The sequence below is a fragment of the Bos grunniens genome, chromosome 24 (genome assembly GCF_055505025.1).
Source record: "Bos grunniens cultivar Pamir isolate PY7600 chromosome 24, Bosgru_T2T1.0, whole genome shotgun sequence".
In the NCBI taxonomy this organism is placed as follows: domain Eukaryota; kingdom Metazoa; phylum Chordata; class Mammalia; order Artiodactyla; family Bovidae; genus Bos; species Bos grunniens.
Window position 1 is genome coordinate 2354754 of NC_141188.1, and position 14580 is coordinate 2369333.

At 54.2% G+C, this 14580-nt stretch overlaps 1 protein-coding gene across 4 annotated transcripts in view; it reads right to left on the reverse strand.

Annotated features, from left to right (window-relative positions):
* Nucleotides 1-387: 387 nt before the first annotated feature.
* The window catches only part of NFATC1 (nuclear factor of activated T cells 1), an 88695-nt gene continuing 74502 nt past the window's right edge, over nt 388-14580 (reverse strand). For all 4 annotated transcript variants that reach the window (XM_086372089.1, XM_086372087.1, XM_086372088.1 and 1 more), the window contains exon 10: nt 388-2213. In XM_086372089.1, coding sequence (XP_086228215.1) covers nt 2211-2213 — 3 coding nt within the window. In that variant the 3' untranslated portion in view covers nt 388-2210. The remainder of the gene's footprint in view (nt 2214-14580) is intronic.

Genomic DNA, 14580 nt, shown 5'->3' on the forward strand with positions numbered 1-14580 from the left:
GCGATGTGGGTGGGGGAGCGGAGGAGACAGCCAAGCCAGGCGGTCAAGGGCTCGTCGTGAAGGTGATGGCAGGTCAAGTGTGAGTGTGGGAGGCCTCACCCGGCTCTGCCTCCGGACAGAAACGTTGGCAGAAGCGGAGGTGCTCTCCACGGGGCCTGGAGAAGCATTTCTGACATGCCATCTAAGCACTGGGGACGCCGCTCACATCCACGCCTCCCAGGGTGGCCTTCCTGACATGTAAGGAGGTGAGAAAACGCCTCACACGCGCAGCTGGACGACGGGAAGCCCTTCTACAAACACAAGCACACGGACCTACGGCAGAAAACCCGCTTAAGAACAAAGAGGATTTTTCCATGCGTGGAATGAATCACAGTCTGACTAAGATGGTCCAGCAAAAAAAAAAAAAGAAAAATATTGCTTTATTGGATCTATTTTCTACCTACAAAGAGAGCTAACACAGTATCAAACATCTCCTTTCGTGTCTCCCGAGAAACGTCTCATGCAATTCCTAGGAGGCTAAATGCAGGACGGGGCTCCAAGCAGGGTGAGGGGGGCGGGGAGGGGGCGCTATGTACGGGAAGCCATATACCGTCAGCGCTTCACAGTAATGTGCGAATGTTACAAATATGGCTTTCAGGATTTCGTTTCTGTGACTTAAAAAACAAGTAAGACATAGTCGTACAGAACAACATTTTAAAAATAATTCTTTCTGTGGGAGAGCGCCTTCCCCACTGAAACGCTTGAGTTTGGGGACAGGATGTGTCACCTCCCCCGAGGGTGCAATTCGGCCACGTTCCAGCAGGGGGCGTGAGTTCCTAAGGCACAGTTATCAGGTTAAAGGTGTTATCATTAAACCATGCTTTTTGGTTATGTGAAACAACAGGTCACGGCTAGCAATAACGCGTAATAAGCTGTTATGGGTACAAAATGCAGTAGTAAAGCTCACACTAACCTATGTTAACAGTAACTAGTCTGGAAACACTAGAGTCACCACATAGTAAAACGCTGTTTTTGGTAATGGTTTCTTCAGATGAAGCAGTTAAAAGGCTTTTGTGAAAGAATGATCTTACAGCGGAACAAATATATTACACTCCTTCTGTAACACTATTTACAGTTCCTTTCCAATTCTGCCATTTGGTAACAGCCGATATCATGGATGCACCTTTTCTGGTTCTAAAGTGCTTGGTTAACTGCAGGAGACCCGAGACGCAGACCTCCCGGGGCCGCGGGGCGCCCCCACGGACGTGGCTACGGGGAGCTGGATTTTGAGCCTCGGGTCTATTTTCCAAAACGGATACTGGTTATTGCTGACACGGACGCCCTTGCCGGGTGGAGACTGAATGTCACCACGTCGGTTATATTCACCATAAATATATGCCTATATATGTACACACATGCAAATACGAGACCTATCCCAAGACAGAGAGATTTCTCTTTTTGTCCAGTAGCCTATCTTGTGCTATTCAACTTACCTGTGCTATGTTTGAAGCCAGATTAAAAACAAAATCCTAACATGCTACAATGAACAACCCTATGGTCTGAGTAACACAGGGGAGGGAAGGCAGTCACGAGATCTGAGATGACACTTTGGAGCAGTTCTGAAACACGCTGAGTAAGGCAACAGAATTGTATGTTACAGCCCAGGAAGAGGTGAGAAAGTAGGAAACGTGCCAGGGTTTCCTCACAATGCCCAGTCCTCCAGTATTCTTTTAACTTATACAAAGGATAAAGCCTCGTGACGAAACGTCCTACAGCTTCTGCTCCTACAAATGCCCTCCTGGGAGCCACATCAGCGCTTGATTCCACAGTGCCCAGCCGCTGTGGTCGGCTGAAATAAGGCACTTCCACTGAAAAATCCAGGGTGCCTGAAGGGCGCGGCTCGGGGCGGCCGCCATGTCAGGTTGAGGCCACGAGGGCAGCGTCACGAGGTCTGTCTTCCGTGCTCCCCCCACCCACCCACTTTCGTTTCCTTCTTGAGGTGACTTTCCTTCAGAAGAGGGATCGGTCCTTCCTTCCTTGGGCTACTTCTTTGCACAAGTGACCTGAGCCTTCACTGCGGTGGAAGCTCCCAGTGGTACCAGGTATGGATTCAGTTTGTTGACTCAGAGTCATCACCGTGGAACAGACAGACACCACGCAGCCTCTGAGAGTCCACGCTGCCAACTACGAGTGGATGTTGGTGCTGGAGAGGTCATTCCGGATTATCTCATTTACTGTAAGAAAACAAAAGTAGAGAGAGCGTCAGAGGGACAGGACTCCACACACAAGTTCACGTAAACTTGTGAAACTGACTGAAATCCCATCAGTCAGTTATGTTCAGCCTGTGAAAAGTTGTCCCCTGAGAATGAGTCCTGAGCCAGCAGGACACGGCTGCCCCAGACCCGGGGCTGTGACCGCAGGGCCAGTACTCGGGCTGAGACCAGGGGCCTGAGTCAGGTTCTGACCGCTGAGCCGGGGCAGGGAGCCATCTGTGCTCACGCAGGTTTGAAAAACCAACAGATAAACACCGGCCGTGGAAGCACCGCTTGAAGTCCACGCCCCGTGGGCCCCTCGCAGCGGCCTCGTGGTCAGTCGGCTCAGGGCAGTTTGGGAAGGAGGGCTGACTGCCCGGCCTGAGCCTCCCTTTGTTCGGGGCTGTTCCTTCACCTCTGTTCCCTTGTCCGTGTCCACCACCGGTCTGTGATTTTTGGCAGCCGGGGAGGAAATGAGCGGAGCTGGCAGAGGCCTCGGGAGGGACCGGCAACCTCCCTCTGTCCGCCCCCACCCCCGACGGCACGTATGGGAAATGTCACCGGGAGGCTGTCGGCACCGCTCGCAGGGCTCAGAGGTGGGGATGTGCTCGCGTCACGGAACTGCCCGGGCTCCCCTCTGCCGGCAGATAAACCGTGTGTTTCTGCTGAGGCCCCGGCAGGCCGAGGGCGGCTTCCCGGAGCAATCAGTGGGGCGCGTTTCCGAGCCCACTCCCTTCCCTAAACTGCTTTTCAACACCCCCCCTACCCGCCAAGTATTTTTAAGAATAACAATAATAAAGCACAGTGGGGAACCAGGAATTGTGTCACGGGAACCGACAACAGAATTTGCTGGCCCTGTGGACCCTGGAGCCGGGCCCCTCCCGAGGAGGGGCACGTGGGGGGTGGGGGTGCCAGGCAGTGGCCAACAGCGACACGCCCGGACTGACAGGGCTGTCCGACAGGTGGTCACATGTCCTCTGCCGATGGCCCTGGCCGCATGCGGGAAACGCTGGACAGGCGGCAGCTGCCTCCACAACCCTCGGCCAGTGCACCCTCGGCGGGTGAGGCCACATGCCCCTGCCTTGGCTCACGGGTCCCCGAGGGCTTGGGGCAGGGAGGGCGGGGGGGGCGACACGGGCCCCCGGGCCAGCAGCTCCTCCGTTTCCTCCAGGTTCGGCCTCTGTGCTCCTAAGTCCACTAAGTCTAGTCCATCTCTCCCGAGCGCTGCCCCGCAAGGTCATTCTGACAAAAGGCAGCCACAGGACCCGAGTCTCTCTAAGGTTTGGTCAAGGTCAGGATGGGCCTCAACTGCACGCAGGGTGTCTCTGCCCCAGGGCAACGCGGAACATACGAGAGAGACAGCGAGAGAGTGAGAGAGTGCGAGCGCGCGCATTCAGAGAGGGGAATGGAGTGGAGGGGAGCGTGGACGCGCGAGGGCGGGGTGGAGGGGGGCGCGGACTTGGTAGAGAGCCTAGGTGCAGTGGTGGGTGGCGGGGTGGAGGCGGGTGCGGACGCGGTAGAGAGCCTACGTGCAGTGTTGTGTGGCTAGGTGGAAGCTGGTGCGGACGCGGTAGAGAGCGTACGTGCGGCACGGGGCGGAAGTCGGGGGGCACGGAAGCGGTAGAGCCCGTATGTGCGGGGGCCGGCGGGCATCCTGTGGCAGCACAGGCACGGAAGAGCCGTTCACACTGTCCTCACTGGGCACTGGACGGCTTACGGGGCGCTTTCCTGACCATCACCTCATTTTGTCCTAAAACAACCCAAGGCCAGGGGCCTGGTGGGGCTGCCTAAACTTTTCCGAGAAAAGAAGCAGGTTTGGGGCCACGCAGGTCAGGGTCTCTCCCACTGGGTGACAGCTACTACTGAGAAGGGGTAACGGAGGCAGTGGGGCCAGCTCCATCCCAGAACAGAAATCAGCTGTCATGCTTCAAGGCAAAGATTTCATAGTGCGAACACTGGTCGACCCCACCTGAAGCGGGGTGGGGGTGGAGGTCAGTCACACCACCCAGAGTCTGGCTCTGCCTTCCCAGTTTTAGGAAAATGGAAATCTCAGAGCAGTCTAGTAAGCTCAGGAATAGATGGCTGAAAAATATCTGATGGGCAATAATGACTGGAACTGGGAGGGAGAGCTGAGAGGTAATATTGTTGTATAGTTGCTAAGTCATGTCCGACTCTTTGCAACCCATGGACTGCAGCATGCCAGGCTTCCCTGTCCTTCACCAACTCCTGGAGCTTGCTCAAACTCATGCCCATCCAGTCGCTGATGCCATCCAACCATCTCATCCTCTGCGTCCCCTTCTCCTGCCTTCAATCTTTTCCAGCATCAAGGTTTTCTCCAATGAGTTGGCTCTTTGCATCAGGTGGCCAAAGTATTGGAGCTTCAACTTCAGCATCAGTCTTTCCAATGAATATTCAGGGTTGATTTCTTTTAGGATTGCCTGGTTTGATTTCCTTGGTGTCCAAAGACTCTCAAGAGTCTTCTCCAACACCACAGTTCAAAAGCATCAATTCTTTGGTACTCAGCTGTCTTTATGATCCCATTCTCACATTAGTACATGATTATTGGAAAAACCATAGCTTTGACTATATGGACTTTTGTCTGAAAAGTGATGTCTCTGCTTTCTAATGCTGTCTAGGTTTGTCAAAGCTTTTCTTCCAAGGAGTAAGCATCTATTACTTTTATGACTTCAGTCACTGTCCATAGTGATTTTGGAGCCCAAGAAAACCTGTCACTGTTTCCATTTTTTCCCCATCTGAGGGTAAAAGTGAGGGGTTGGGAGGGAGCTCTGAGGGTTAGTAAGGCAGCCAGTGGAGTAGCTGAGAATCTTTACTCAGGGTTAGAGAGACCACAGGAAAAATAACATCTGTTTGACGAGATAAAAGGGGAAGAAACCTAAGCGGTGGGCTTCCCCTTTTGCCTACTGGGGCACCTGAACCTTTAAGGGGGTGCCCGTGGTGGGGGTGGGGGGTGTAGTGAAGATGCATATCCCGGACATTCTGGGCCCAGAGAGGAGACCAGTGCAGGGCTCTGCAATAAGTGAGGCCTGGTCCCATGGGGAGCCCCCAGGAGAGGCTCAGGGGCCAGGGTGGGAGCAGAGCTCCTGCCCATCACCATCGGCTGGGGCCTCTGATGAGCCTCCTGTTGACATGTCATTGGCTGGACCCAGCGCTGCCCATGACTGGCAAGGGCAGGCTGGGGTCACAGTGGGTCACTCCTCTTAGGAACAGACTCAAGAACCAACCCCCAGCTCTCCACACAGCCTCCTGCATCTTCCCTGAGCACTGTGGCCTGAGCCGGGAAGCTGCCCAAAGGAAAGGCGGAAGACCAGCAAGCCCTGGTGGGTGACGCTTCCCATAAGGGCCCCCGGGGCTGAGGATGGGCGCTCAGACCTCACTTCCTTCCACAGACACAGTTTGAGTAGGAGCCCTGCAGGGAAGCCATGATGGCCCTATTTCATAGGTGGATGAAGAAAGACGAGGTCAGGGTAGGGCTGAGGTAGAGGGGCCCTGATGGAGGGTGGGAAGTGGAGCATAGGGTCCCGGCCCGGTCCTCCCAGCCACGACTTCCTATCTTCCCTCCGTGAGGTCATGGGTCCGAGCCCGCATCAGGCCCGGCCCCGGGGCTCTGTGTGGGTTATTTCGGGGGTGGCTTTCCCTCTTTGATATGGTTGTGCCGAAGACACCTACGGTTTCCCACAATGTCTTCTCTCTACTGATAATTTCCATCTTCTTATTCAGCTTTTCCACCGACACAGAGGTTTTTTTTTTCTTTACAGAAGTATTTTGAACTGCAGGTAACATGTGACCCTCCCGGATCGTGAGGGACCTGAAAGAGGAACCTTTGCTGTGTTTCACGTCAGATTGTCCCTGCAACAGGATGTGGTGAGCTGTTATACCACAATTTAATAAGGGTTTTTTCCCTTATATTTAATTTTTCTCTAAAATGCTCCTGAGGTGGAAACAATTGTTTTTTTCCTAAAACTTATGTGGCAGTTTGAATTGTTGTTTTAATCTGGGATATAGACGCAGGATGTGTATATCTGATGCCCATACACAAATCCACCTCTCTATAAATATGGGATTGAGTGAAAAGGAAGTTAGCATTTTTTTAAAAAATACCAAAACTAACATGTACAAAACACAGGCATAGTTTTCACCTGTACTTGACTAACACTGGTAAATGTTAACTATATCCTTCCTGAAACCATAGAAAGATGTCTCTGCTATTCATAAGCGAGTGTGCAAATTCACTAATAAGGTGAAAAGTCCTTTTAAAGTAAAGTATTTGGCTTTCTTTTGACACCGCTTTGAGAGTAGCTGGCATCAGAGCCTGCTGTTGTGCTGAAACACCATGGCTCATCCCTGCGGTTTCCCCCGTGGGCTCCGTGTGACTATCTTGAGAACAGAGCAAACCTAAAAGGAATCGCGAGTCTGAGTAGTTTTTTACATATTTCTCTCCTTTCAACGTCTGACCTTTAAGTAAATGTTCCCACGTTTCTGAATTCTTGGTTTCTGAATGCAACTACAGATCTCAAGACAGATCATAAGGAGTGAACAAACTATTTACCCAACTCCTACGGTTAGTTGCTAAGCCCTTGCATGTGTATTATTCTTGATCCTGCAGCAATCCTACGGAGGTAAAGGTGGGGAGGCTCAGCCATCCTGGCCCTTGAGAGAAGGCGAGAAGCTGAGACCCTGACCTGGTGACCTCAGCCTGGGGCCGCCCCTCCTCACCTGCACACACTACGGGTCTAGAAGCTTCGAGACTGCTCCGGGTCTGGAAGCTTCAAGACTGCTCCCTCGGGCTCCACAGGGCCGTGTGACCTGCTCTTTCTCAGTCATGACTATGAAAGTCAGAAAGGCCGGGGAGATGCACACAGGGGTGGGGACCCTGACAGCCAGGCCAGCAAAGCCCTGCTCGCCCACCCTCCTGCAGGGTCGGCCCCCCCAGGCCCTCTCTGCCCGTGACTCTCACCGTCCTCACCCGCAAGGTGCTCAGAACACAGAGGCCAGGGAGGCTGTGTAAGGCCACAGTCTCTCGTCTCCTTTTCCGCGGCATGTTTTCAAAACAAAAAATCCACACCCACCCACCATCACACATACACACACAGTACACTGTTTGAGCCAGAAAGACTTCGTCTTTCGTTTTTCCTGTATTGCTTTTCTGTGCTTTAGAAACTTTTTTTAAGGGAGAGACGTTGCAGGCGACCAAGGAATCCACAGGGTCTGTGTGGTGACCATTTCCCCTGACCTGGAGGAGCCGCACGTGGGCTGCCAGCCCCGGCTCCCATATTGTGGGAAGCTGAGCCTGGTGCCTTCAAAGGGGTGCTGTGGGTGCGGGTCCAGTGCCAGGAGGGGCCCGCCAGTGTGGCCTCAGAAACAGCACCACGCCCCCGCAGCAGGGCCTGCACAAGGCGCGGACAGGCAGGGGGCTCTGAGAGCTGCTCCCGCCTGACAGGCTTCTCGCGGCTCCAGCAGGCTCTACCTGGTTTTAAGGTCTGACATCCAAGTGGCAGCTGCCCACCATCCACACGTCCTCCTGCTTATGGTCACTTCTCACTCCCACGGCCCCGAGGTGGCTCCTCATCGCCAGTGTCCCCACCTTATCTATCCGAGACTTTATCACCAAGTGCCCCACTTCCTACCCTAAGTGAAGACGCGGTATGTGTGCTTCTGGGTTTGACTCTAAATATCGGGACTTTGAACGTGGTGATAGTAGTATCACTTTGCTCTGAGAGAGGAAAGAATGAGTACGATGGAAAACCCAGGGTCCTGACACCAGCAGGTCCCCGAGACCCCGGGAGATACAGGACGACACGTGATCAGAGTCAGAACACAAAGTGTGGCAGGGCCAGGCTGCACAGGCCGCCGGGGCGTCCTCCCCCGGCCCCCAGCTTCCTGAGGGAGCGCCTGCCCCCGGGGCCTGAGGTCCCGCGGTGAAGACGCGGGCGTGCCTGAGGCCCTTCCCGCCCAGTGAATCGTCGATGGAGAAACAGACCCCTCCTGGACCCGAGTTCTGTGCGCGGGGGAAAGCGAGGCGTGACGCGGTGTCTCCCAGCCCCCTGGAGCGGTTACTGTTCGCATCGCCGTGGACGGGACCAGGGGCCAGGAGACACGCCGGTCGCCTCACCGCGCGGGCTGGCTCACCACAGCCTGCGCCTGGAGGCTGGCGGCAGGGCGGCCCTGGGGTCTGGTCTGTGTCCGCGCAGCGGGACGGTGGCTGAGGAGGCCCCATCAGCCTCGCCTCCGGCCTCCGCAGAGGGAGCAGAGCTGCTCTAGCGCCTTCCAGGGAACTCTCAGTTACCGACTGCCTGCCGGTAAGAGAGAACCTGTGTGAGGGGCGGCCGCCCTGCTCTAAAGCCACTGCGAAGTCTGGGTTCAACCATGGGACACAAAACGGGACGCGGGACCGGCCCCCTCCGCTCTCAATTTCCACGTTCCTGATGTCCCGTGTGGACCCCTGTGCTGTCAGAACAGTGCCCGTGCAGGTTTCTCAGGTTAACGAGGACATCGCCACGTCCCCGAGTGGGTCACAGACACCAGCTGGTTTCTCGCTGGACGCGGCCGCAGGGACACGCGGGGCAGCGGCCTGTTCACGCGGGCGGCGGGCTCTGCTCTCCTGCTGCAGGGGCCCTGGTGGGCACGGGGCGGGAAGGGCCAGGAGAAGCAGGTGTCAGACGCTTCCGGCTGTCTTCACACAGCTGTCAGCCTGGCCTCTCAGGCCTGGGTTTGGGCTCAGAGGTAAGAATCTAGCTCAGCAACATTAACCTCACCACACAGTTTACTCCCTGCCTTCAAATCAACTTACTCAGAGAAGGACCATACCTTATAAATAACACTTTTGTGTCAATTAAAAAAAACGTTATTTGTTGATATAATGCCTAATTACATACCTGTGTGTGTGTGTTAGTCACTTAGTCGTGTCCAACTCTTTGTGACCCCATGGACTATAGCCTGCCAGACCCCTCTGTCCATGGGATTCTCCAGGCAAGAATACTGGAGTGGATTGCCATTTCCTTCTCAAAATTACATACCTAACTACATACACTTTAAAACATCTCTTTTTTGATAGTTAGGTTAGTTCCAATAAGGAATCAAACTATACTACGGGTTTTTAAAAACTCACAATATTTATCTACTGCTACTTAGCAAACGAGTCAGCCCAGCAGGCACACTGTCATTCTTTCCGTTTCTGGTTTTACAACATGCTGTGATGTTGGTTTTTTAATGAAGAGACCTGGTTCTTTAGAGCATCATTGTCCTTTAGACAAGAGCAATATAAAAAACAAAGAAGGTCTTGGTGACTTCCCCAAGGGGTTCCCACAGAATTCTGTCCCCATCCCAGCTCGAACACACCAGCCCATGCTGTACGAGTTGCCATGACTTTCCATCAAAGCTCATGATCAAATTAAATATGGCACATAAATAAATATATGGCACAAGAGCAACTATTATTTCTTCACTCTATCTTCCTTCAAGGGGCAGAAAAACGCACATCCTTCTAGAGATCAAGTCATCAAAATCATTCTTATTTTTAAGAGAAAACCAAAATAGCTTTCTGAAGAGCAAAGCAAAACAGGAAGGATATTCTTTCCCATTCCTACAACTAAAAGATAATTTAAAAAAGTATCTGCTAACTTTCCCAGAAAATGCACCTTTGGCCAAAGTTAGTATGTAACTTAAGAGGATGATAATTTCGGTGGACGGAAGCAGAAACGTCTCAGCCGGATCTATTCTTAAGGAACTTCTAGGAAGTCTCCGGATCATGTTTGCTGTGCTTGCCTGCAAACCTGGTGATTCCTGGGTAAGAAAGCCCTTGCTGGTGGCTGTGTGTCCTTGCAGACGTAAGGACGTTCACTGCTGTGATTCCGTCACCAATGGGATGGACGTGTCCCCGTTTGCACTGGACACAGGCAGGCACACTCGGTTGTCATTAAGGGCATCTCTGTGGACTTGAGCTAAGCCAAGGCCACAGTTCAGAGAGCAGAGGCACCAGGGGAGTGCGTGCCCTGTGCAGGAAGCATGAGGTGTGGCTGCGTGTGGGCGTTCAGTTTCCTGAGAAGAGGCGACCTCGTGGCAAGTCCACCTCCCTCACAGGTGGGCACTGGTCAGTCTCCCAGGTCCAGTGGCCTCCGTGTCCAGTGTGACCATGCCTAGTCCACCCACAGCTCCTGTCCCTCCCTGAGGAGGTGCCACCCTGCAAGACTCTGGGCTGAAAATGGTGATTTTGCCACGTGCGCATCACAACTGTTGTAATTCTGAAAATGCAGAGTTGCAACAGTACTAAAATCATTCTTCACTTTTTCTTTTTTTCCAGAGATGCTTTGTGAGGCAGTGGAAAATAAAACAGTTTCTCAAGTTTCATTAAAAAGTAAGTTCTCATGTTACCTCGGGTGTCCTGGACCTATTTCAGCCTTCACTTATTTTTATCTTTTTAATCATAATAAGCCACTGCCACGGGGCCTGCTATTTTTGGAAGGAGAGAATGGGACAGTGGAGGGGCTGGATGACAACAGTCACGGTTTTAATAAAACATGACCCTCCCAGCTGGATGTGGGTTGGCCCTGACAGGCACCTCTGTTACGCGGGGCTGCCAGCCATTAAAACAGAATAATTGTCCTGCCTCCATGGCCGCTTCCTCATTTAGCCTGAATACTCCAAATAACGCAAGCGGCCCGTGTGGAAACTGCAGCGTCCGTGGGGAGCGGGGGCCGCGTGGCAGGAGGGTCCCCGCCCGCCCCTGGCCTCCTGCTGGTGTGTGCGGTGGGCGCTCTCCCCGTGACCCGGGCCATTATTCTACCCTTGCCAAGCTCGCTCCGCGTTGCTCACTGGGGTCATTAAACCACCGACAAGCACTTTTCCAGGGCCTGCTCTGTGCCGCCGGGGGACACATTGCCCCAGTGATGAAGTTCCTATTCCGACAATTAACAGAGTTGGAAAAATAAAAAAAATTAAGAGACCCGTTTAATTAAAAAGTAAAATTGAATAAATGGGGCTGGACAAGGAGCCGCTGTGGGTTTGGCAGGCGTGCCCCATCCCTGGCTTTGGGAGCTCGGGCCCCTCCCCAGCTGCAGGCACCCCTGGACCCACGACAGCCAGCGTGGGGCCGGTCCTTCTCTGTGGGGCAGGGGAGGAGGTCAGTGAGGTCAGAGGTGCCCGCTCTGAGTCTGGGGCTCTCGGGACCACCCGGCACAGGATCCACGACCTCCCAGCCAGCACCAGTTTTGGTCAGAAGATGCCGCCCATGAAGGAAGCTCCGGGAACCTGGGTTCGCAGGAAGAGAAAGCCCGCCTCAAAGCTAACCGTGACCTTGAACTAAGCCATCAGCCCCCCGAGCATCAGCAGTAGGTCTGTCAGGTGTGACTGCATCTGCACATGGCGGATGAGAGGATGACTGCGTCTAAAGGCAACACGGGGCAGAGGGGTGACTGCCGCTCTCCCTCCCCCAGGCGGGGAACCTGGAAAGGGGCCAGGGGCCCGCATGCTGCTTCTTCTGTCCCGTTTCATAATGAAGCACCAGGGTCAGAAGGGAGCAGGGGACAGGCAGACCCAGCACCCGCCACCCCACGATGACCAGCACCACGAGGGCCTGCACCCTGCTGGGCCATCACCCCACCACCCTGCTAGGACAGGCCGCCTGCCCCGCCCGGCCCAGGCCTGGTGCTCCTGCCACCTGGGGGCGTTGTGCCGCCTGAGCTCAGAGGGGCAGACCCTGAGCCCCACCCAGGCCCACCCTGGGACGCTGTGTCGCCTGAGCTCAGAGGGGCCGACCCCGAGCCCCACCCAGGCCCACTGAAAGCTCTAACAAGATCCCAGGGACCGGACATGCTAAGCAGACCCCAGGGACTTGGTTCGCACCCACGAACGTCCGGGGAGCCCTGGGCTGGCCAGGGGGCAGGAAGGGGAGCAGACAGGAAACCTTTGGGGTGCCACGGAAGAGAAGTCTCTAGAGCGGCTGTGCTGAAGTCCACACCCACATCCCTGTGGACAGAAAAGCACGCTTTCCTCACCTTCAGAATATTCTGAACTATCGTTCAAATCTCTGAGAAGAGGTTTTTGTACTGCAGGCCCTGGGCTGCCCGTGGACAGACAGCTAAAAACTTCCGGCTGCTCACTGGGGGGCGAGGCTGGTGGCAGGGGCCTGGCATGGACCTCTCACCTGCTCACTGGGCAGTGCCCCTAGTTCAGTGTCAACTAACGGTCTCGGAGCTCCGAGCCCTCCACACTGGGCATGGAGGGGTGGATGTCCTTGTCTCCGAGGGCGCAGGCACGGCTGCTACACGGCAGCAGGCCCAACCTCCTGGCTCCAGAGTCCCTCCAGAACCTCACCAGGCCCAGGCAGGTCCTGAATACCATAGCTGTCACGTCTGCCTGCGTCCCCACCCCAGCTCAGGCCCAGCTCGCACAGGGTGACCCGGACACTCAGTCCTGCAGCCAGCCTCACCCACTAACCCCTGACCTCCTCGTGGCACCGAGCCCACCTGGAGGGTCAACTGTACCTGAGTGCTGACAAAACCCACTGACAGCAGAACCTGTTTGCTCATTCCATAAAGATCAGATCCATAAAGATTTGGACAAAAAAAATAATAACCACAGAAGGCATGAAGGAAAAAGTGCAACACCAACTTGGTAATCGATGCTTAAACTCCTAATTTGGAAAACATTGGAAAGAGAGCGAAGCAGGAAGGCAGAAAATTCGGGCAAATGAGACAGGTCCCATAATCTTCAGGACATATTGACCCTGGAGTAGGAAAAAAGCAAAAACCAAGATTGAATTTTTGTATTGATTATCTAATTATTAATCTTTATAGAAGCTATTCCAACACTGCACATAATGAGTAATTCATCAAAGTATATTAGGTGCCATGGAAGTTGCCTTCAGTATAAAGGGCCATTAAGTTTCTTGTAATTGCACATTACTGGAGCTTTCCTTGCTCTAAATCAAATCAACGGGACTGGCACACACGCACTCTAATTGACTCTGTAATGACGCCATGCCCCTGGTGGCCACGAAAACGAGCGGCCTCGCCGCACGACCCCGGCCCCGCGGCCCGGTCTCAGGTCTCCAGTCCCATGACCCCGGCCCCGCGGCCCGGTCTCAGGTCTCCAGTCCCATGACCCCGGCCCCGCGGCCCGGTCTCAGGTCTCCAGTCCCATGACCCCAGCCCTGCGGCCCCGTCTCAGGTCGCAGCCCGTGGAGGAGCGCGGTTGGGTCCCACACCCCTCGGGGGACCGGGCAGGGGATCCCCTGCGTTTCCTTCCAACACCTGGAAAGGTCGCCCAGACTGAGGACTGGGCAGCACAGGGGACCAGGGACCCTCCCCGCAGAGAGTCTCACAGGCTGGTTTCTGGAGGAGGTTCTACCCGTTGACCTTGCCTGCACTTAACAGATGTGGAACCAAGGCTGGAAATGTGTCCCCCACACTGACGACACTGCACTTCCTATGTGACCCAGAGATGCCACTGGAGGCAGAGAAGCCGCAGCCCCTGAGGCTTTGCTCCATCTCTGCTTCTTCTGAAACGGCCTCCAAGTGTCCCAAACCTAAACCTGGATTCACTGGCCTCTGTGACTCACGGGTAGGTGCTAGGGGGCCGTCTAGAGCACGGCTCTGTCTCCCAGAATTGTTATTTATATTTTAAACACTGTTTAACCTGCTCTCCCTGACTGCACTCTAACTTCCCTAGGGTGAGGCGTCTGATCCGGTTAGGTGCCTCGACTACCCTGCGATGCCCAAGCAGAGCCAGCAATCTGCAGACACCGGTTGATTTCTGTCCTCTTTGAAAGTTGGATTACTCTCTTCCAGGAGCCTCACCAAGGCTGAGTCTGGGCCCCGCAGGCCTCAGAGCTCTTGTTCTCCAGCTGTGAAGTCATGGCCACAGTAACTTCACAGCATCTTCCTTCTGTGGGGCAGAGCTTGGAAACTTAGCATTACTTCCTTCTCTGTTTATCTAAATTAGATTTCTTTTTTTTCAGAAGAACACTTTTAAACATTAATTAATTAATTTTTGGCCACGCTGGGTCTTTGTTGCTGCAGGCAGGCGTTCTAGTCACAGAGACGGGGGCTGCTCTTCATTGTGGTGCCTGGACTGTGGCGCACAGCACTCTAACTGTGGTGGCTTCTCGTCTTGGAGCACGAGCTCCAGGCGCACGGGCTCCAGCGGTCATGGTGCACGTGCTGCAGCGGCCCGAGACCTGTGAAACCTTCTTGGCTCAGGCGTCCAACCTGTGTCCCCTGCATTGGCAGGCGGATTCTTAATCCACTACCACCAGAGATGTTCTATCTAAATCTGATTTCTGAAGAAGCCTTGATATAGCTCTTCAAAAACAAAAAAACAAAACCAAAGAACC